We start from the raw sequence: 23914 nt of genomic DNA, 5'->3' as shown, positions 1-23914 counted from the left end.
GTGTGTATTTTTCTTTTTAAGTGGTTTAATCTTGCATTTTTGTAAATGTAAATTCATTCAGTCTGTGGTGCAGTACTTTCTCATTTGTATTCTTTTGAAGGCTACCATCTATTAGTTTAGTAAGACAGTCAGTCAGGCTGCAGCTCTCGGTTGATATACATCTGCAGAGTGGCAAGTTAAGTGTTTATCATTTTGTGTGGTTTTCCCATAGAATAAATATTCAATTTCATGCACATTTTTCTGTTTAAGAGGTTCAATTTCACATTTTTATAAAGGCGAATTGATTCAGTCTGTAGCACAATAGTTGCTCACTGAACAACCAGCTATATAGCTCATTAATGCATCAGCATCTATTGGTGACGCATCAGGAGGGTAGCAAGTTGTGTATCTAGGATTCTGGCTGCTTTTACAGTTTACTTCTTCAGTTAGTCTTGCTAGGATGGTTAGGATGTATGCATGCTGTGTTCAGATCTAGGTGGAGCTGGCCATAGTTCAGGAACCCCTGAAAGTGCTGTTGGCTATGATCAGTCACCTTCAGGCTGCTGCCTCAGGATATAGCATTGGCAGAGAATCTGGTGCAATACATGAGAAACCTCAGGTGTTGCTTGTTTTGCCCATGGCTCTGCTTCCAAGGTACCTCATAGTGTACATGATGCAGTTGATCTGCCCCTCACTGCAGGGTGAGTGACGGGTGGTAACACGTTCGTGTCACTCGAGGAGGAGGGCCAATGTGAAGACTGGCTGCCTGGCCTCACCCATTCATCCTGTGAGTGGATTGGTGGCTGCTCCTTCTGCAGGGCCCGAGTAAGCATATGAGATGTGGAGGTGGCCCTGTTTGCAGCTATCGAGTATGCAGGATGTAGTCACCTGCAGGTTGTTGCTCACATCGGTACAAACGACTCCTGTTGCATGGGTCTGAGGAAATTCTCAGTTCATACAGGCAGCTGGTGGAGGTGAAGAAGACTAGTGGCCTTGTGTGTGGGGTGCAAGCAGAGCTTTCAATTTGCAGCATTGTTCCCAGAGCTGATCGGGATCCTTTGATTTGCAGCCAAGGGGATGGTCACAACCAAAGGCTTCGTCAACTCTGTGATGGTCTTGGCTGCAGATTTCTAGACCTGTGTTATCATGTGGGGATTTGTAGGAACCCCCTTGATAGATCAGGGGTGCAATACACAAAGAATGCAGCTACTTGGGTAGCAGAGTACTTGTTCATTGCACATGAGCGTTTTTTAGGATAGGTGCTAGTTTGAGGTGCTCTAATGAACACTCATCAGTCAATACACAACAAGGGAAGTCAGACAGCGTTCAGAGTATAGACACTTTGACTGTCAAAATTTTATTGGTGAACTGTTGAAGTATTTGTAATAAAGTTCTTGAATTTACTGCCAACCAGGAAAGTTTTCGCACTCAGATTATGCTTGGAACTAAGACTGGCTGAAACCTGAAGTGGAAAGCTCTGAGATATTTAGCGGGTATGGAGCACATATCGGAAAGACAGATTATAGGAGGAGTATTCATTGCAGTTTACAGAAATATTGTCGCTGTTGAGCTTGAAGTAGAGTGTGACAGTGAAGTTTTCTGGTCATGTATAACATGTGTAGGTGAAACCAAGTTAATTATTGGGTGTTTTCAATGGCCACCCACGTCTGCTGTAACAATTCTAGAGTCACTGAAAGGAAGTATATGGTCAGTAGCAAGTAAATACCCAGATCATGCAGTACTAATCGGAGGTGACTTTAACCTACTGAATATAGACTAGGATGTCTGTGGATTCATTGTGGGGTACAGACAGACAGTCATGTGAAATACTTTTGAACATGTTTTCTGAAAACAGTCTTGAGCAGCTAGCTCGGCAGCCCATATGCAATGGAAATATCTTAGACCTTTTAGCTACAAATAGGCTGGACCTTATAGAAAATGTCAGTATGGAAACAGGGATTAGTGATGGTGATGTCATTATAGCAACTATGGTTACAAAAGTTAATAAATCAGTAAAGTAGGCTAGGAGAGTGTTTATGCTAGATAGAGCAGATAAGCAGTTGTTGGCATCTCATTAAGAGAGTGAACTGACATCACTTAGTTTCAGTGAGATGTATGTAGAGGAATTATGGGCAAAGTTTAAGCAGATTGTAAATCAAGGTCTGGAGGGTCATATGCCTATTAAGTGGATAAGGTTTTATAGTAATGACATTCGGAAGATGCGGAGGAAGCAGAGGCTGTTGCACTCTCAGTTCAAAAGAAAACGCACAAGTGACAAGAAGCAAAGGTTAGTAGAGATTCATGCATCCGTGAAAAGATCTATGCACAAAGCATACATCAGCTATCACCGTTACACCTTAGCAAAAGATGTGGCAGAGAACCCAAGAAAATTCTGGTCCTACGTAAAACCATTAAGTGGGTCAAGGGCTTACATTCAGTCCCTTGTTGCTCAGTCTGGTGTGGTAGTTGAAGATAGCAAAATGAAAGATGAAGTTTTAAATTTCACTTTCAAGAAATCGTTCACACAGGAGAATCGTACAGATATACCATCACTTGACCATTGGACGGACTCCCATATGGATAACATACTAATATGCTTTCCTGGCATTGGACTTTCTCTGCTGCTACATCTGTTTCATTGTCCACTAATGAATCGATCAAACTAGAAAGTGACAGCAGAGAAGCTACAAACCAATGAAAGTCAGTAGATTCTGGTAATGAAGTTGTGTATTCAGAAATTAATAAACAATACAAGGTAGCCCTGTCACAATGTCTACCTTAAGATATTGCTCACAAATAGCAGCCTCTTGGCAGGTAATTGACTTACTGTAGGACAAGTAGGAATTAACAAATAGTTCTATAAACAGCTACACTAGCAGAATAAATTCCAGTCCCTAGAGAAAGTGTGTAGAGTAAACCAAATTGAAACACAATAAAATGGTACAGATAGCTCTGAGCACTATGGGACTTAACTGCTGAGGTCATCAGTCCCCTAGAATTTAGAACTACTTAAACCTAACTAACATAAGGACTTCACACACATCCATGCCCGAGGCAGGATTCGAACCTGCGACCGTAGCGGTCGCGCAGTTCCAGACTGTAGCGCCTAGAACCACTCGGCCACCCTGGCCAGCGAAACACAATAATGAAAGAATTCAGCAAGTTCGGGATGTGCAGATGCCACCTTAGCATAGTTTTGGTACAATTCCTAACACAAATCACGATGGACAGATCATGAATGGATGAACACAATATTGCTCCCAAAGTGATGGAAGGCTACACTCGGAACAAGATGGTGGTAACTGTCACGTGATAACTTTAGCAATGTAGACTCACCCAGAAAGTACAACTAATTGGTGATGGAGAGTGGCTCTTCATGCTATTTGTAAACTTGGACACCGCACCTTGATGTGCATCTGCCGTTAACAACTAGGTTCCTGCAGCCAGTGCCACCAGAGATGGAAAAGAACTCTTGGTGAGGCCTTGCTGTGACAATAGAAAGGTCTCTTTTTCCTTTCAGGCTAGGGTAACTTCTTGGGCGTCAGTTCTCTGAATGAGGGAGGAACTGGTGTGCCTCCACCACTGTGTGGCTTCAACTTACTTTTGAAATAACAGCCAGGGAACTTTGCTGGATTTTGCCATCTTAGGCATTTTCTATATTAAATGACAGTCTTCTTTGTAGACAAGACATCAGTGGTGTCTGCTGCCCTGGGAAAAATTAATTTAATAGTAAAAAAGGGTAATTAAGTTTGGCAGCTTGTTCATTAATCAACTGACAAGTCTGAATTTAAAATTATGCAGGATTTTATCAGGAGACCGAATGTGTGATTGACATTAAAAAATAATTTTTTATTTCTCTCTCTTCCTTTGGGATAGAGCTTGGTTTGGACAGTCACTATGTCTCACCACATGTGGTATCCGTGCTTATTTCAATCATTGTGTTACACTCCTGTGCCATAAAAAACCTTTTGTAGAGCACACAGGATGGTTTACATCTTCATTTTTTTTTAGCAGTATCTAGCTCCGTTTATATTGAATCTTACTTTGTTGCTGTTCTTAACTCTTTCATTTATGGACAACAAGTTAATTGCAACATCTTTTACACAGTAAACATTATGTGCTGTAATACTTTGTGATTCTCCATTTACAGTTATATTAAGATCAACTTTTCCAGCCAGTTACTTAACATCATAAAGAGCTATAGTATCTAAAATGGTATGCACTGTTGCTCCTGAATCTAATATCCATTCTGGTTCTCAGTTACCAGTTTTCACAAAACAGTAATAAATGGAGAGTGCCATATCTTGATTAGCAGTTCTCCTATCTGGGCTGTTTCCAACATACCTTTTTCCTTTAGTACTTGACTTTTCACTGCATCTGGATGTGAACTGACCCATCCTCTTGACATTTGTAGCACTTGACTAGTTGGTTCTATTTATACTTACAATTAATGCTGATTATGTTTCCTTCTCTGCAGTATGGCAATCTGATATATTTTTCGCATCCTACGAGATCTTCACTTTTATGATGTCTCCTTTAATCAGTATGCCTGAGGTTTCTAACACCATAATCATGGGTGCATATTTTTCAGGCAGTTCCACTAAACAGTGTGCACACCCATACCTCAGCAATGACTTTTCTTGTGAGACCTCAGACTTCAAATTTTGACGACCTCCTTTGTTACGCACAATTGGAAGACCATTAATTGTAATAAATGTTCATAGAGTTAAAATATTGTTGGCTTGGTCTAGTGGTAGTTTTAAAGAAAAAAACACTCATCTTGTTTATGAGGGATGTCCTTCAATCCATTTCTTGAATTTCTTCTATCTGGAAGCCAGGTTCTCTTGTACAGCTGGAAACCCTATAGGTTGACTTGTTTCTTGAAAAAACATAGATGACAAACTGATTCATATGTAATTGTCATTTTTAATAGTCCTAGATGCCTTGCTGCCATCAGTTACAATGCTCACTCAGCAAAATACATTCCATTTGTATGCAACTCCAGAAAACGTTACATTTCACATTCGTTCCTTCCTGCCAGACAACATACAACCAACCGGCAACCAGTTAACATTGTTCCAAAGTACATCAATAAAGATATAGTCATACTAAGATCGAAACATAGAACATTAAATTGAAAATAATTTACAGAAAATCAAATTCATTCAACAGCATAATAGAAAAATTATGATAATATATATTCACATAAACAAATTTATCTTTTTGTAGTACAGTAATTTTATGAAATTTGATTTTTAAATCACAGGGGTTAGCTTTGTTAGCACAACATACAATATTATACTGTCAGAGTTTAAAACATTTCAAATAAGATCGAAAAAAGGATAAGAATGTAAATTTGAGAATATACATGGTCCAGACAGCTTATTGCACATTACACATCCCCCGAGAGTTTCGCTCACATTCTACTGTGAGGGAAAGTCTCACAGGCATGCACAATTTGAAAAGCAGAACATCCAATAACACAAGTATATTCAAAATATCAACGTAGGTTTCTGTGCCCTGAATAGTTGAAGGCTCTTAAAAGGAGGTGTCTGGTGTGCGCGGAATTGGAGGGTGGTGTGGTGTCCGATGGTTCTTCATATTGCCTGAATCCAACGTTTCCAGTCATATATATGAAATATTTCATGAGAAAATTGCAAGATAAACAAGGCTCTCAGAATCTGAATTAAAAAAAAAAACAAAAAACGGGGAAATGACTTCTTAACTGATTTGACGTTAAGAGAAAAGAACACTTGGCCAAGCCTTAGGCAAAAGCAAATACTAACTCTTCTTGAGAAAAAAATTTGAAAAAAGTTACTTCTCGGGGGGGTTTGTCAGATGTAATTATGCAGTTGAATTTTGTTGTACAAATACTAATCAGCAATATTAAAGAAAAAAAAGAAAGTCAAAACTGTAAATCAAATATTAGTGCATTAGGGGTAACAAGGCTAAAACTAACATTCAACAATCAGTAAATTTTAACTTGGATGCAGAAAATAATAGGATAAATGATCTGTTCTCTTACACATGCCTTCCTAAAGTTACTCAATTTTTGAAAAGTTAATACTATTTTTCTGTTAGTTTCATAATAACTGTAAAATACAGTACCACTTGCAATAGTGTAGATTACAATACCAATTTCACTTCCAAAAATTGTAATACCATATCTCAGAAGCAAGTCTTCTGTGCTTTTTTGGCACTACCTTGGCTTACAATACCATTTTACATTGTCAATAGTCCATGAAATACTGTATGCAGCATAGACACTACTAAAATGTCAAAACATTTGATAAAGTTCTGTGTGCTACATAAGCACTACTCAGTTCTAGAATACTAGAGTATGTGTATAGTAGGTCAAACATAAGTCCAGTGTGCTAACATGGCACAACTTCAATTTGGTGATACCAAGTAGAGTGTTTCAACACACAGCTATGTTCACTATCAATGTGGTTCAACTCATGGCTGAGGATACTATACAACATCAATGAAATAATTTATATTTATAAGCACTGTGGTGAGTGTGCATAGAACATGTCATGTAACTAACACTTAAAGCAAAAAATGAGAATGTTCTCTCCAGATCATGGAGTTGTCTGAAATTTACATACCATTTCCAGTTAAAAATTCACTTAAAGCTAGATAGGATTGGAAAATATTCACTTAGGTAATACAGAAAATTATATACTGTACACAAATAATACTATGTATCAAGTTTTGGAAACAAGTGCCCACAGATCTCATTAACTCTCCTGACATCTTTTACACATTTAAGTGAAGATAGGATTTGTTTACTATCAAGCGTGTGGAGAAATAGTACTATACCTGACGACTGGAGAACAGGAGACATTGTTCCCATCTTCAAGAAAGGCAATAAAAGACTTTGTAAAAACTACAGAGGAATAACCCTTAAGAGTCATACAGCCAAGATTTTTGAAAGAATTTTACTAAATCGAATAAGTGAAAAGATAGAAAAGGAGCTGAGTGAAGAACAGCATGGGTTTAGGAAAGGAAGAAGCACGATCGACCTGGTATTTGCTATCCGTCAACTGATGGAAAAAAGTTGGGAGTATAACAAAAGGGTGATAATGGTTTTTATAGACATAGAAAAGGCATATGACTCAGTTGACAGGGAAAGACTCTGGGAAGAAATGAAGAAGTTAGATATAGAAGATGGATACATTAATGTTATAAAGACAATGTACAGAGGACACAATTGTAGAATTAGAACACCATTGGGGAACTCTGAATACTTCGAAATAAGACAAGGACTTAAGCAAGGAAGTATTCTATCTCCTGGGCTTTTTAATGTTGTGATGGAGGGAATGAATAGGGCAGTTAAAGATATAGTAAAAGAAAAGGACAAAAAGATGATTTTTGCAGATGATATGGTAATATGGGGTGATAAAGAGGTAGATGTACAGTTACAGCTTGATGCGTGGAAGGAAATAATGAAAAGGTATGGATTAAAAATAAATAAAGATAAGAGTGAAGTAATGGTGTTTGGAAGAGAGAAAGGAATCAACAGAAATATTACCTCGAATGGAGAACGCCTCAAAGTCGTAGAAAGTTTTACTTATTTAGGGAGTGAAATATCTAGGGATGGAAGAATAACTAACGAAATTAATAGGAGGTTACAGAAGGGAGGCAATTTCTACCAAACAATAAAACACCTGATTTGGAATAATGAAGTCTCAGAAAGAGCAAAACTCCTTATGTATAAGAATTATTACATCCCTATTGTCACCTATGGTGGAGAAACATGGACAATGACAGAAAGGGACTGGAGCAGACTGCAAGCAGGGGAAATGAAATTTCTCAGAGCAGTTAAGGGAAAAACAAGAATGGACAGAGTAAGGAATGTAGAGATTAGAAAGGACCTCAAACAAGAAAGTATGAGAGAGGAAATTGAAAGAAAGAGATTAATATGATAAGGGCATGTTAAGAGGATGCATGGGCAGAGACTCCCCAGAATTATGGAAGAACTAAAGATGTATGGGAAAAGACCTAGAGGGCGCCCAAGAACACGGTCGAAAATGGGAGTGAGAATATCTGTAGAAAGGAGAGGTGTGACGTGGCAGCAAGTGGAGGAAGAAAAGTAGTGGGAGGACCGAGCCAAATCGAGAGGACCCATCAGCACCCAGACCCGGCAGTAGCTGGAGTGGGATTTGGATATAGATAGATAGGATTTGTTTGTTTCAGAGTTCTGTCTCATAGACATCTACGTAAAATTGCATGGTGCATTCTGCATTGTTTACAAGTAGTTGAAAGACAAAGAATAGTATACATATTTTACTAGTTATCAGACAGTATCGTCAAGGTATTTATAAAAATGTTAAAATGTTATGCAGTATTTAGGGGTATGGGTATAGTATTCAATGGCAAAGTAGTCTTGTTCCTGTTAGTATCATTCAAGAATCACCCCCAAACTCAAAGTTGGTTACATCAAAGAAAATATGTAATAGCACTAAGGTATTTACAAGTTATTGTGTGAGATATGGTTGTGTTGAAACACTTAAAAACTAGAATTTCTGTACCGATAAATGTTGATCATTACTTCACTGTATGGTTGTAACACTTGGTGCACAACAAGCACAAGACAAATTCAGTAAAGAGTCTCCCATCTGGGGAAAAATGTTTCAAAAACTTAGTATATACCTCACCATGTTTTCAGAAAAGTAACAAAATAACTCCCACCTCTCATCAGATTTTCAGAAACAGTAACAAAATAGTTATATGTCTCAAGAGTATAGTCTGATAAAATAAGTAGTTCAATTCATATAGCCTTTTGAGTACTGAATACATCAACCATCAATGTGTCATCGTGACTTACCTTATATGATTCAATGTAACTATAAAAAATTTCATAAGTTCAGAAATAAACAGTTTTCACTTCTCATTATCTTTAAACAGTGTACAAGTATGTAGTTGTGTATAGGTACAGTTGTTAATTCACTGGGTATAGTTGTTAATTCACTAAAAACATTCTCCAGTTCACTTCCTATTTTCAAGTGTCATATTCTTCACATTAATTTCCAACAAGATGCTCAATCACTTTTCAGGGTACAGATTACTGACATCTTGCCTAATTACAAAAGATGTCACACTGAACATAGAATCAACCTTTTTGCATAAATATAACTGAGTATTTACTTTCATCTGTTACTTCAAATCAAAAACAACTTGCATTACAAACAGTGCTGACCATGTGTCTTCCATAAACTTTCTCCACAGTAAGAAAAAACAGGTTCCCTAACCAGTCCCTACCTAACATCATTCTCCTCATTACATCAGTAATACATCAATACTTCATTAAATACATCAAATATCTCCTCATTGCATCAACATAATAACTTCAGCTCATATCCTCATAATATCACATCATTACTCAACTGGATACTCCATAATAATAATCACATAAGAAAAATCACCTATGTCATATTACACATTAGATCACCCTCACAAAATAACATCACATTGCAGCAGATCTCACAACTGGTATAGCCTTTCCTCTAACAATAGAAACAGACATTACACTATTTACATGTTTTATTACTTTACTGTTTCTAATCATTGCACTGCTTGCACAACTCATTAGTGTATACAATCATATTACTTCAACTTGAGGGTCAGAAAGGTAATACACCCTACAATCACTTCATAAGTTTCAAATAAACTTCACTAGGCAACTGTACTTCCACTTGTTGCATTATACAAACACTTTGAAAACTAGTGCATGACACTAAATCTCTCAGGTGTACTCTTCTACTAATAGCTATGTATACCATGTACTTCTTCAAAATTTACTAAATATTGTGTATACACTGTGTACTCTTCTACTAATAGCTATGTATACCATGTACTTCTTCAAAATTTACTAAAAATTGTGTACACACTGTGTACTAATTTCATTACTCCTGCAATTATACAACCTTTTACACTTTTATGTTTACTGGTTACTCAGGGTGTTCAACATTATTTGATATACTTGTATATTTTGTAAACTTCCATTATCTTACCTTTTTTGGCATAATCAAAAAACTCTTTTTATTTATTTATTTTTTCACTATAAACAGAATAACATCCTCCTGCACTACTCAGAAAATAATCAAACAGGTGTTAACTCTCAGAATTTTACATAATCAGTGTTGTATAGGTTTTATGTTTCTGTGTACTGCCAAAAATTACTGTTCACCAATGTTTCCACCAACCGAGAGGGTTTCAGTTTAACCTATCACCTCTACTATTGTTATTTCTCACATGGACTGTCCACCTCTATTTCCAAAATTCCTATCACCATTTCTGTTCCCGGAATTTCTTTTCTCATAAAACTGTTGGTCCCCATGGTTTGGTCCTACATCCTGATAATTTCTAAAATTATTTGGATTCATGTCATTCCTCCCCAGGGTGGTGTTGTTATGTCCTTGGTTAAAATTGTCATTATTATTTGTATTTCTGTTATGATTGTGATTACTTCAGTTTGGCCTCCTGAAATCAGTACTATGTTGGTGAAACGTGTTACATGCCCTGTCCAACTTTTCTACGTATTTCAGGAACTGGTCTATAGAATCATCTGGCCCATAAACTAACCCCATTTGAATTCTTTCTGATAGCCTTCTCTTAAGTGCATCTGAGTTAATTCATCAAAAAGTTGGTCTGAGTGCGCAAGTTTCATGATTTGGTCTTTGCAAAATTCTTTCATACCTCCTCTCTTCTCCCTGTACATTGGGCCATTTAAAAACTCACTATTTATCCTTGCCTGTTCAATGTCAGACCAAAGATTTTTCAAGGAACTTTTATCAAATTCATCTATGAATAAATTGCTACAGTCAAGTTGGTTGGCCCATGACAAGGCTTCCCCTTCTAATGATCTTTTAATAAACTTAATTTTTAATTCATCACTCATCCCAGGGAGAAAATTATCACGGCAGTGTTGTATTAAACCAACTGGATGAAAATGCTTGTCACCGGGGAAACACTTTAGTGGCGTAGTAGGATAGCTTGGGTGTCCTACTTTACAGAATATTTTTAAATAAGCCCCATCTTGTAACTGTTGTACTTGTTTTTTGACAACTGTGACATCACTATCTAAGTCTGACACATTTGAGTCTGTTACTTCAGCTATCTTCTTAACCTTTTCATTTACATCTGAGGCAACATTCTATTTTTTCATTTAACTTATTTACAGAGGTTACAGCTAGTTTAGTAGTGTATCCAACAGCATCTTTACATCTAACTTCAGCAGCACCTATCCCAGATCTGAGATCCTTGTCCACTACCCCTATTTTTGCCTCTAATGATTGTATTTTGGATTCTGAAGCCTCTACCCTCCCCTCTACTTTTTACTCATCACATGTTCATCCTTAGCTTTCACTTGAGAAAACGCACCAAGCCTTTTTTAGTATCTGCAATTTGCACATTAAGCTCTGCTCTAATGAGATTACATTCTGAGACTATAGACTTTTCAAGTTTTTCACTATTTTTTTCTATTGATGACAGTTTTTCACTATTTTTTTTCATTGATGACTTAAATGCAGTAGACATGTCTTGTAAATTTAACTGTTTCAGTTTTAGCATTGTTTTACTTACGTGCAACTGTACTTGTCTCTAATGGTCTGGACTTGAATATAACACGCTACTGTCTAAAAATCCCGAGTCTGCACTGATTTCATTCAACTGTTTTGGTTGACTATTGTCTAATATATCCTAAAACATGTCTTTATCAGCTGTGTCTTGTTTAATGTCACTAGCTGAAGCTGGTAGGTTCGGCATATTTATTTCATTGTTGTGATCATGATCGATTTTTTGTAAATTTGTTTGTTAATTATCAGTGCAAGAAAAAACTGGCCAAAATGTTCATACAACACTCCATTGACAAAATACAAAAACAAATGTTTTAATTGGTACTTAGCTTATTATTGTCCTGGACAGGGTAGGTGGCATCAACTTTGATAATAATGCTTCAACCTTTTACACCAGCCATGCATGTCCATAGTGTTGCATCATTCCAAAACTTCTGCATGTATACTATGTCAAACTGTAATTGGTTTAAAATCATTCCACTTTGCAACACAGTTTTAAGCTTTTTGGTCACCTGTCAAAAATCCAAATGCACGAGTATCCTGGTCACACAACACCACTTTAACGACCTCCTTTGTTACGCACAATTGGAAGACCGTTAATTGTAATAAATGTTCATGGAGCTAAAGTATTGTTGGCCAGGTCTTGCTTGAATTTCTTCTGTCTGGAAGCCAAGTTCTCTTGTACAGCTGGAAACCCTATAGGTTGACTTGTTTCTTGAAAAAACATAGATTACAAACTGATTCATTCATAATTTTCATTTTTAATAGTCCTAGATGCCTGGTTGCCATCAGTTACAATGTTCACTCAGTGAAATACATTCCATTTGTATGCAACTCCAGAAAACTTTACATTTCTCCTTCGTTCCTTCCTGCCAGACAACATACGACCAACCAGCACCCAGTTAACATCGTCCCAAAGTACATCAGTAAAGATATAGTCATACTAAGATCGAACATAGAACATTAAATGGAAAACCATTTACAGAAAATCAAATTCACTCAACAACATAATAGAAAAATTATGATAATATACATTCACATAAACAAAATTTATCTTTTTGTATTACAGTAACTTTATGAAATTTGATTTTTAAATCGCAAGGGTTAACTGTGTTAGCATGGCATATACTGCTATACAGTCAGAGTTTAAAACATTTCAAATAAGACCGAAAAAAGGATAAGGTTGTAAATTTGAGATTATACATGGTCCAGACGGCTTATTGGACATTACAAAATGCATGCCTTGACTTGTTCCAATCATCTTTTGTCATCACAGCTTTCTCTATGTGGACATGTTCAGTGGGTCAACCAATAACATTAACCTTGATCTTGCCTTCTGGTCCTTATCTGCATAATTTTGCTCAGTGGGTTTCAGTTTACTATTCACTTCTTTCCATAAACTGCCCAAGTGTAAGTAAGCTACCACAGCTGATTTCCATATAACATAGTTCTCACGACCTACATATCATTCTATCAGAGGTATTTGCACCACATTCAGTTTTCACAATTACTTTTAAGGGTAGTAAGGACAAAATCAAATTACACAAACTCCTGTGCAACCATCTTGTTCCAATAGCTTTCACTACTATTCTGATGATACTTTTCTTCCATATATCAAAATACTTAGGGCTGTAGATGAAGAGATGTCAGCAGTGGATTGTGAAGTAATTGACATGTGCTATCTGTTGTAACAGATCACAGTTCTACCATTGTGTGAATGGTGTATGGCATTATGATTTGTTTATTTATTCATCCTATGATCACTGTTTAGAGCAATATTGGATACATTAGTATACATTTATAATTACAGGATAAATTACAATTTGAGCACAGATATTATTTTACACAAACTTTGGTACTCATTTAATTTACTAGATGTAGGCAACCACTTTTCAATTACTGTTGCAGTGCTTGTATATTGATGAAACAAGAAATTTTTATGTTTACTTTTCATTTACGCAGTATATGTAGCATAGTTCTTAGGATATTGCTTTAATACTGCAAGTTCTTTCCAATTCTTTTGTACTAGTCTCAAAATATTCCTTAACACAGTACAAACATGCTGTTTCTAAGTACTCTCTTAGTTTCATTCTGAAAACTGGTAGTGCTTTTATATTTTTTAAACTGTGTAGCAGTCTGTTGTGTAATAAGTACCCTGCCTTATAGGATCTTCATCAGCCATTTATAGTTGATTACTGTTTATGTGACAGTTATCTTTGACTGTTGTGCTGCAACTGTGTAGCTCTATGTTTAACATTGGTCTAAAATTTAATTTGAGAGGTACATGATGGTCAAATATACACAGAGAGGGGTACCATATTACTCATATTACACAGTATGATAAATGAGGATGAATTAGTCTGTAGTAAATCCACTGTGTGAGACATTTTCTTCATTAAAAATACATTGCTGCTTATTTTTGAGCAGATCTTTTCTACATTATTTTTCCAAGTTATAAATGTGTCTGTTGTCAATCCCAGGATCTTTAGTTTCTCTTCATTTATTGTTCTGTGTGCAAGTATTTCCTTGTGATAGTTCTTGTATCAAAATCATTTGTTGAGCTACTACTTACCATGAGACACATATCATCTGCATACATGATTACATTTTCTTTTACTGATGCTGTCATGTCATTCACAGACTATATAAACATTAGTGTACCAAGTATTGAGCCATGTGCTACACCATACTTTACCACTAGGAAATAAGAGTAAAATGTTTCCACCATATTGTTTACCTTCAATCTTAATTCTACACTTAGTTCTCTGTTTTCTGCAAATGATTTTATTAGACTGGCTACATTCCCACTGATACCATATCTAGGAAGTTTATACATACACAGTCAACCTCTGAGAGAGCAAGAAATATGCTACAAACTTTCATCCGTTCTGCAAAAGCTCTAATTATGTGGCCATGAAACTTGCCAAAGCTGTTTTTATAGATTTCCCTTTCTAAAACCCATGCTGTGCTCTATCCAAGATATTTTATTTTTCTATGAATTTTATAACTCTGTTTTAAAAAGCTGTTGCTACAATTTTTGGTAAGGTGGATGCAATTGTATCAGCAGTACTTATTCTTTTCCAGACATTTTGGGAACATTCCCTTCTCCATTACTAAGTTTACTAGGAATGTAGAGGCTTAGTTAGATACTGTGAGGAATGTTTAACTACTTCTGCAAATATTCCACCTATGCCCTCTTTGTCTTTGTCTCTCAGTGATCTAATTACATTTGTAACGTGTGTCGCACCTGTTGTTCTCAAAATTGGAAACTCCAAGTAGGGATTTCAACAATATAGGTAAAGATAGATTGCTACATATCATACAGATAACAAGCTAAGTTGCAGACAGGCACAATTAAAAGACACTTGCACATAAGCTTTCAACAACAGCCTTCACTGATAAAAGAGAAACACACACCATTCATTCACACTAGCAAGCACACCTCATGCACAAATGACTGCCACCTCCAGCAGCAGAGACAAGAATTCAATAGGGAAGTTTCTGCAACTCTATTCATTCATTTTTTATTTAAGCAGTGGAACATAAAAAATGTGTGCCGAAACATCAGAGCCTTCAGGATGCCCATAAGAACTGTACACTTAGGAAGCCATGCCCCCAAACCTCTCCAACATAGAGCTAAGCAGGATTTCAAGGTGCAGCCATAAGACTATCTGCTACCTGTTCAAAAAACATCATGTGGTATCACATATCAACAGTTCCAAAATGTTGACAGACAGGCATTATTTAAATCCAGTTGGGAAATATGCAAACTGCATTCTGATAATTTAAATTCTGTAATAGTTATTGAGAAATTTATTTTAATATTTTTTTTTTTTGGTGGCTCCTTCTGAGGGCCTTTAATTACGAGTGATCCCTGTAATCCTGATTTAAAGTGGCACACACTTCATGACAGTCAGTTACTTCCCTTGTGTTGTAAGTACTATGTTCCCACTTTCTGTCTTATTTCATTCAGTCCTGTTTGTATTTATGTGTGACCACACTGCGTTAGAAATATTTGATGATGTTCCAATTTGATGTTTACAACATACAGATTTTGCTTGCCTTATCATCTTGCTATAACCTTTCTCCTTGTGTCTGTACATTTCACAGTCTGTTTGATTATTACATTTCCTGTATCATTCATAAAGATCTTTTAAATCTTCTCTAGCATTCATGATTTCTTGGGTGGTCCATTTCTTAGGGGTGATCCATGTCTTACTATGTCTTACAGTCATCTCTGTGCAGACCTTTGGACAAGCTATGAAACTAGGGTTCAGGACAGATGTGCTGTAACATACTATAAAGCTTTATGACTTGTGTCATATATTAAAGAAGTATGGGACATAATGTGTTGACTTTTTCTGAAGAATGAACAACTCCTCTGTAGGTCAAACATGTTCTCCACAAGTATCAGTTGTGCAAAATGCAACTTTCCCATGAGATCCAAAAGACAGTAGATAGTGAATTGCAGTTTGCTGCTGTATTTCTTGACTACCATTAAGCCTTTCATACAATTTCAAAATTTCATCTAGTAAGCGTAATGTGTACATCTGGAAAGTGTAGATAGTTACCTTACTGGATTGAAGATTTCATAACAAACAGAACTCAGTATGTATTCTTAATGGGGAAACATCAGGAGTAGCAAAAGTAGCCCGCAACTTACCTGAAGGTAGTTCAAACACACCCACACACACACACACCATCTGAAAGCTTGAAGAGTGTGACTGGAGATGTAGTCTTAGATATTACTCTTCATTGTATAAATGCAAACACTGGAAAGCCTTCCTGATAGTCTATAACAGCGAAAATAATCAATTACTCATAATATAATTTAAATGGGTAGATAAAAAAATCTACTCACCAAGTGGTGGCAGGGGGACACACACACACAAAGGATTTAGGGATGGAATGAGAAGGAAAGACTGATTGTTGGGGACTGCACTGGTCCCATCCAATAAGTCTCCCCTGACCCAGGGTACTGGGTGACTTTTCTAAGCTGTACCGCTTTCCCTGAATCTCTCCAGTCCTTTTCCTTCACCCCTCTTCCTTCCCCTTCAACTCTTCTACCAGAAGAAGGAGCCACTGGCTCCAAAAGCTTGTAAAAGTTCAATCCATTTGTGTGTGTGTGTGTGTGTGTGTGTGTGTGTGTGTGTGGTGTGTGTGTGTGTGTGTGTGTGTGTCCCTGCTGCCGATTGATGAGAAGACTTCCTCATGGACTGCATGAAAGGGCTGGTGCAGTCTGGGGGAGGCTGCATGATATTCTGCGTATGTTTTGAATAATGTGATTCCGCATTAAACTATAGAATCTCCTATAACTGATTTAGTTATTCATTTCATATGTTGGACGAAGGCAAGAGGATACCACATACAAATGGGCCATGCCTAAAGAAGCACTGTGCTGTACAGATTAACTTTGAGTTGAGAACAGTATTACTTATCTTTTACATTTACGTGAAAATAGGTCCATAAAAAAAAAGGAACCTTGAACCCTAATTTGTTGATTTAATGCTACCTTGGGTCAGAATCATTAGATCAACCAGCTACACAACCACCTTTCACCAGTCACTTTTAATGAGTGGGTACTGTTCTGATATGACAAATCTTATGTCCTCCTTACCAAAACTATAGCTGCATGGATGAAAAATCTACAAGAGCAGTCACACATTTGGACTGGTCTGCAAAGTTCCAAATATGAACTGCTAAAGAATATGTCTGGAACTAGCTAAAGCAATTTGAGAAATGTTAGAGATAGAATCCATACAGTTTTTTCTATCTCCACAATTTGTGGCTGGTATCCGAATGCAACCTGTGTCTGGGTGCAGGGAGTAAGTGACATGCAGTATTTATTCATATTCACCTAGAGAGTACTGACTAAATTTTGCAGATCATTTCAATACTTTAGTACTATTAAGAATACCCGTTGGTGAACTGCAGTGCTAAAGGCTTCAGTGCAGGTCTCAGACTTAGCTTTTCCATGGTTCCCTAAATTGATTTAAGATGAATGTGTGGACGGTTCCTCTGAAGAGAACATTGCTGATTTCCTTCCCCATCCACACTCCGTCTCCAATGACTTATTCTTAATGGGAGGTTAAACCCCAGTCTTCCTTTATAAATTTCATTTCTCTTACTTAACTGCATATACTCCTCCCTCTGCACTGTCAGCACGCGTTTATTGAAGTTCTACTATTTTGTACGAGACATTACCACACACAGTTTTCAATAAATACATTAATAATTTCTGCTATTTTATTTTACAGGTCCCAGACATGCTGTAATATTCCCAGGAGATGATCGAAGCCATGAAACACAGCCAGAAGAGAAACAAGGAAGAAAAATGACTGTTCGACCAACCACTACAGTGGCAACGTCTCCACCATCACCTAATCATGAGGAGGAGGTAAATGTGAAAAATGTGGACAACTGGCAACTGTTCAACAATATTCAAATGTCAGACCAAAAGCAGGTACAACTAACAACATGATACTCATATTGCCAAAGCTATTTGCATATCAGTTTTTATGCTTTGAGCCAGAGAACACTAACTCAAATAGGGCCAACTTCTGAACAAGTGATAATCAGAAAAACAGACCCCTGGGCTAAATTTCCATTCAATATATAGACACACACACACACACACACACACACACACACACACACACACACACACACACAACATCTCTCATTAGCACATGCAATGACAAGTCTGTATAAAATATCATTTTCAACTAACAGCAAACTGAGGCATGATATGTTACCATAAATTATTTAAAGCCAAGTGAGAGTCCATCTCCAATGTCACTGCATATTCAGTTTTTATTTAGACTTAAATCAGTTCAGGGAGGTAGCAAGTTGCATACTCAGCTCTCTATGTGTGCTTTTTTAGTTAATTCTTATGTTTGTAGTACTAGGTCAGCTGTGAGTGGATGCAGGAGGAACTAGCCACAGTTCACAAACAGCTGAATATGCTTTTGGCCATACTCAGCCATCTTTAGGCTTTTGCCTCTAGGTGTAGCAGTGACAGAGGATCCTCAGGTGTTCCTTGTTTCAACTGTGGGCTCTGTTACTGAGACACTGCGCAGTGTACCTGGCATGGTGGATCCACCCTCATTGCTGGGTGAGTGGTGGGTGGTAATGCATTTGCATCACTCAATGCGGAGAGGCAATGTACAGGCTGGCTGTCTGGCCTCATGCATTCACCCTGTGAGTGAACAGGTGGTCACTCCTTCAGCAGGGTCCAAGCAGACACGTGGGGGGAAGGGTTTGTTAGCTACTGGGAGCTCCAATGTTTTGCATGTTAGGGAAATAGTATTCAGGGTCAGAAACAAATCCAATGTGCACTCAGTATGGGTGCCAGGGAGCCTCATCAGAGATGTGGAGGAGACTGTGCCTGCAACTATTGAGCATGTAGGGTGCTAGGGTGCAGTTATCTGCAAGTTGTGGCTCATTTCAGTATCGGTGGTGTCTATCACTTGTGTTCTGAGGCTATCCTCAGTTCATGAAATGGTGAAAACCACTGCCCCCACACACAGGATGTAATTAGAACTCACAATTTGCAGCATTGTTCCCAGAATTGATCAGGATTCTTTGGTGTGGAGCTGTGTAGAAGGTCTCAACCAAAGGCCTCGTTGATTCTGTGACAGTCTTGGCTGCAGATTTCTGTACCTTCGTTATGGGGTAGAGAATTGTAGATTGTAGGGCTCCCTTTTATAGGTCAGGGGTGCATTACACTAAGGAAGCAGCTACTCAGGTAGCAGAGTGCTTGTGCAATGAACAAATTGTTGAGATATTCATAAACCAAGTTCCTGGATATGCTGACCTCCAGGAAATATGTTGCACTCAAATTTGTCTCGGAACCAAGGGCTGGCTGAAACTTGAAATAGAAAGCTCTGCAATATTTCATGAGGCATGGAACATATTTCAAGAAGACGTTTATATGCCAAGTTTAGATGCCATAGGAGGCAGAGTGTTCATCGTAGCCGACAAAAATATGTTGTCTATCAAGGTTGAAATTGAGTCTGACTTAAGTTACCTGGACATGAGTAGCAGGTCGAGGTGAACTCAAGTTGATTATCAAATGTTTTTATCAGCCACCTGTTTCTGCAGTGATGGTCTTAGAATCAATCAAAGAAAGTAACACAGAAATACTCAGATTGTTAACACTGAATTTAACTTGTGGGAAAATATTTTCTGAAAAAAATTAAGATTCACTGACGTAACAAGTCATGGGGTACCTCTTAGTATTGTGTTGGATCTAGTCCACTGTAGTGCAGCAACTCAGTGTGGCATGGACTCCACTAGTCGTTGGAAGTCCCCTGCAGAAATACTGAGCCATGCTGCCTCTATAGCCACCCATAGCTGCGAAAGTGTTGCTGATGCAGGATTCTGTGCCTGAACTGTCCCTGTCATTGTGTCCCATAAATGTTAGATGGGATTCATGTCAGATGATCTGGTTGGCCTCATCAGTTGCTTGAACTGTTCAGAATGTTTTTCAAAGCAATTGTGATCAATATGACAATGCACATTGTCATCCATAAAAATTCCATCGTTGTTTGGTAACACGAAGTCTGTGAATTGCTGAAAATGGTCTCTAAGCAGCTGAACATAACTATTCCCAGTCAGTGATTGGTTCAGTTGGACCAGAGGACCCAGTCCATACCATTTAAACATGGCCCACACTTTTATGGAGGCACTACCAGCTTACACTGTGCCTTGTTGATAACTCGGGTCCATTGCTTTGTGGGGTCTGTGCCACACTGAAAACCTACCATCCACTCTTTCCAACTGAAACTGGGGTGTCATCTGACCAACCCACAGTTTTGCAGCCGATATGGTCATGAGCCCAGGAGAGACACTGCAGGTGCTGTTGTGCTATTAGCAAAGGCACTCGTATTGCTGCCATAGCCCATTAAAACCAAATTTCACCACACTGTGTTAACAGATAAGTTCATCATGCATCCTACATTGATTTCTGTGGTTGTTTCAATCAGTGTTGCTTGTCTGATAGCACTGACAACTCTATACGAACACCGCTGCTCTCGGTTGTTGAATGAAGGCACTGAATTGTCCATGGTGAGAGGTAATGCCTGAAATCTGATATTCCCAGCACGTCTTTGACACTTTGGATCTCTGAATATTGAATTACTTAATGATTTCCAAGATGGAATGTTCCATGCATCTTGCTGCAATTACCATTCCACATCCAGAGTCCGTTAATTCCTGTCATGTGGTCGTAATCACACTGAAAACCTTTTCACGTGAATCACCTGAGTACAAATGACAGCTCCCACAATTCACTGCCCTTTTGTACCTTGTGTACATGATACTACTGCTACACTGTGTGATCAAAAGTATCCAGACACCCCCAAAAACATATTTTTTCATATTATGTGTATTGTGCTGCCACATACTGCTAGGTACTCCATATCAGCAACCTCAGTAGTCATTAGACATTGTGAGAGAGCAGAATGGTGGCTCTGTGGAACTCACAGACTTAAAACATGGTCAGGAGATTGGGTGTCACTTTTGTCATACATATGTAAGCGAGATTTCTACACTCCTAAACATCCCTAGGTCCACTGTTTCCAATGTGATAGTGAAGTGGAAACATAAAGGGCACGTACAGCACAAAAGCGTACAGGCCAACCTCATCTGTTGACTGACAGGACCGCCACCGGTTGAAGAGGGCCGTAATGTGTAGTAGGCAGACATCTATGCAGACCATCACACAGGAGTTCCAAACTGCGTCAGGATCCACTGCAAGTATTATGACAGTTAGGCGGGAGGTGAGAAAACTTGGATTTCATGTTTGAGCAGCTGCTCATAAGCCGCACATCACGCCGGTAAATGCGAAACGATGCCTCGCTTGGTGTAAAGAGCGTAAACATTGGACGATTGAACAGTGGAAAAACGTTGTGTGGAGTGATGAATCATGGTACACAATGTGGCAATCCAATGACAGGGTATAGGTGTGGCAAATGCCTGGTGAACTTCATCTGCCAGCGTGTGTAGTGCCAACAGTAAAATTCGGAGGTGGTGCTGCTATGGTGTGGTTGTGTTTTTTATAGGGGGGGGGGGGGGGGGGGAGATTGCACCCCTTGTTGTATTGTGTGGCACTATCACAGTGTAGGCCTACATTGATGTTTTAAACACCTTCTTGCAATTAAATCGAGCACTTGTTCATAATGCACGGCCTGTGACAGAGTGGTTACACGACAATAACATCCCTGTAATGGACTGGCCTGCACAGAGTCCTGACCTGAATCCTAAAGACCACCTTTGGGATGTTTTGGAATCTTGACTTCGCGCCATGCCTCACCCACTGACATCGATACCTCTCTTCAGTGCAGCGCTCCGTGAAGAATGGGCTGCCATTCCCCAAGAAACCTTCCAGCATCTAATTCGATGTATGCCTGTGATAGTGGAAGCAAGGCTAGGGGTGGGCCAACACCATATTGAATTCCAGCATTACCAATGGAGGGCGCCACGAACTTGTAAGTCATTTTCAGCAAGGTGTCCGGATACTTTTAATCACATAGTGTATCTGCTTATGTGCATATTGCTATCCCATGACTTTGTCATATTGCTATCCCATGACTTTTGTCACCTCAGCATTTCCTTTAGTGAGGTCCACCCATAAAAATAGAGATGAACAAATACTCTAATTACAAACCACAAAAAGGGGCTGTAGAAACAATTTGTGGTAGTTCTCTGTAGTAGCTGCTTCAGGGTTGTGCATAAATATATAAGTAAAATATGAATCATCATACCACATAAAAAATAATTGTCAAAGCCATGCTTTGCCAGTTTTAGGATCAGGATTATAAAATGGTGATTACAATGTTAAATCTTTTGGGAATAGGGATTTGGGATTCAACGAAAAGAGAAGTAATCATAGGAATTGGTACAGGTTGTGATAAGAAGAAGTGAAAAAATGCTCTTGGTATTTTGTCACTGGAGCTACACGGCATACATATGAACCCCTATCTTCCAAGCATTACTTTTCTGTTCTCTGTCTCTGTCTTCCATAAAAAATGGTATAGAGAGAGAAAGAACTCAGTCTTAGCATGGGTCCATATAGTGGACTTATTTAATGTCGGTGAGACTAAACTGGTGAAATTCTTGGAACCATAATTTTTGCATTAAAGTTTCACATGGCCCTTTTGTAAATCTTGCTTCACCCTGCAGTGTATCTCAGTCATACCAGCCACTTCCCTCAGTACACATCAAACCAACAAACCAAAAGTTACTTACACTTCGACAGTCACCATTCTTTTACAAGAACACTCTTTTTCACACAGTCTTGACATTCGTGGTAAACATATGTGCTCAGTTGCTGGCTCCTTAATGGAATGCCCTGCCACTCTCAACCCTGACTTTACTGCCTATGATTATCTTGCCAACCTAATTCACAAACAGATTTTGCAGGCCACCTTATCTAACTGTCAACTGTTCATTCCTTTCAAAAATAACAAAGAAGTTCCATTATCTAGTAATATTTTGATCTGGAACACGGTAGCCAACTTCTTTGGTAGGGCTATGATTTTCTTAAATCATGCCAATGTGAGGTCCGTACTACCTTGTATTTTCCCCGCACCATGCAAAACAGCTGTTTGTCCCTCACTTCGCCCTTTTGGCTCTACAACCAATCAAACCCTGTGATCCTTCTGAATCCACTTCCTTGCCATTGTGGTCCTTATTCTATAAGCAACATCACTGTAAGACTTGTCCTGTGCACCTTCCTACAACTACCTGTACCAGCCTTTACTGGCAAGACCTACTCCAACAAAGAGAAGGCAACCTATAAAAGTATCATGATCTCACAATCACCATCCAGCATATTTCTTTTTTTTTTTTTTTTATTGGTATGACAAGAGCAAAGCTGTCACTTCAGATGAATGGACATATATTCGTGTATAGGGTATATATGACAATAAGCAGTAACCTGTTGTAAGACACATGCTGCCTGGTGAACATGGTCAGTGACATATGCTGGATTATGACGACCCACCTGACCTCATTCTACACTAATTCATCTGTTGTTCTTCTACTTTCTTCTTTTAACTTTCTTTCCTTTGCTTAACTTTTTTATTTTATTTATTTTTTCCTCCCCCTATAAAACTCTTCCTGCACTTAGTTTTCCCCTCTTTTTTTACATCTTTAAGACATTTTATCACTTATGTCTCTCATCTCTTAAATGTTTTCTTTCCTCCTTGCAATTTCTGATTCCTCAGGTTAACAAATATTGTACATTGCCAACAATATTTTTCCCTGCCATGTCATCTGGCATATGTCCCTCAACCTAGATACAAGGTGACTTTCCCTCTGACTTTTTTCATTTATCCCACCTCGTAAGATGA

At 38.2% G+C, this 23914-nt stretch overlaps 1 protein-coding gene across 1 annotated transcript in view; it reads left to right on the top strand.

Annotated features, from left to right (window-relative positions):
• The window catches only part of LOC126262931 (protein madd-4-like), a 469727-nt gene that overhangs the window by 381020 nt on the left and 64793 nt on the right, over nucleotides 1-23914 (top strand). The window contains exon 17 of the mRNA XM_049959860.1: nucleotides 17816-18021. Coding sequence (XP_049815817.1) covers nucleotides 17816-18021 — 206 coding nt within the window. The remainder of the gene's footprint in view (nucleotides 1-17815; nucleotides 18022-23914) is intronic.

This window comes from Schistocerca nitens, chromosome 6 (genome assembly GCF_023898315.1).
Source record: "Schistocerca nitens isolate TAMUIC-IGC-003100 chromosome 6, iqSchNite1.1, whole genome shotgun sequence".
NCBI lineage: Eukaryota > Metazoa > Arthropoda > Insecta > Orthoptera > Acrididae > Schistocerca > Schistocerca nitens.
This window is presented reverse-complemented; position numbering and strand designations above follow the sequence as displayed.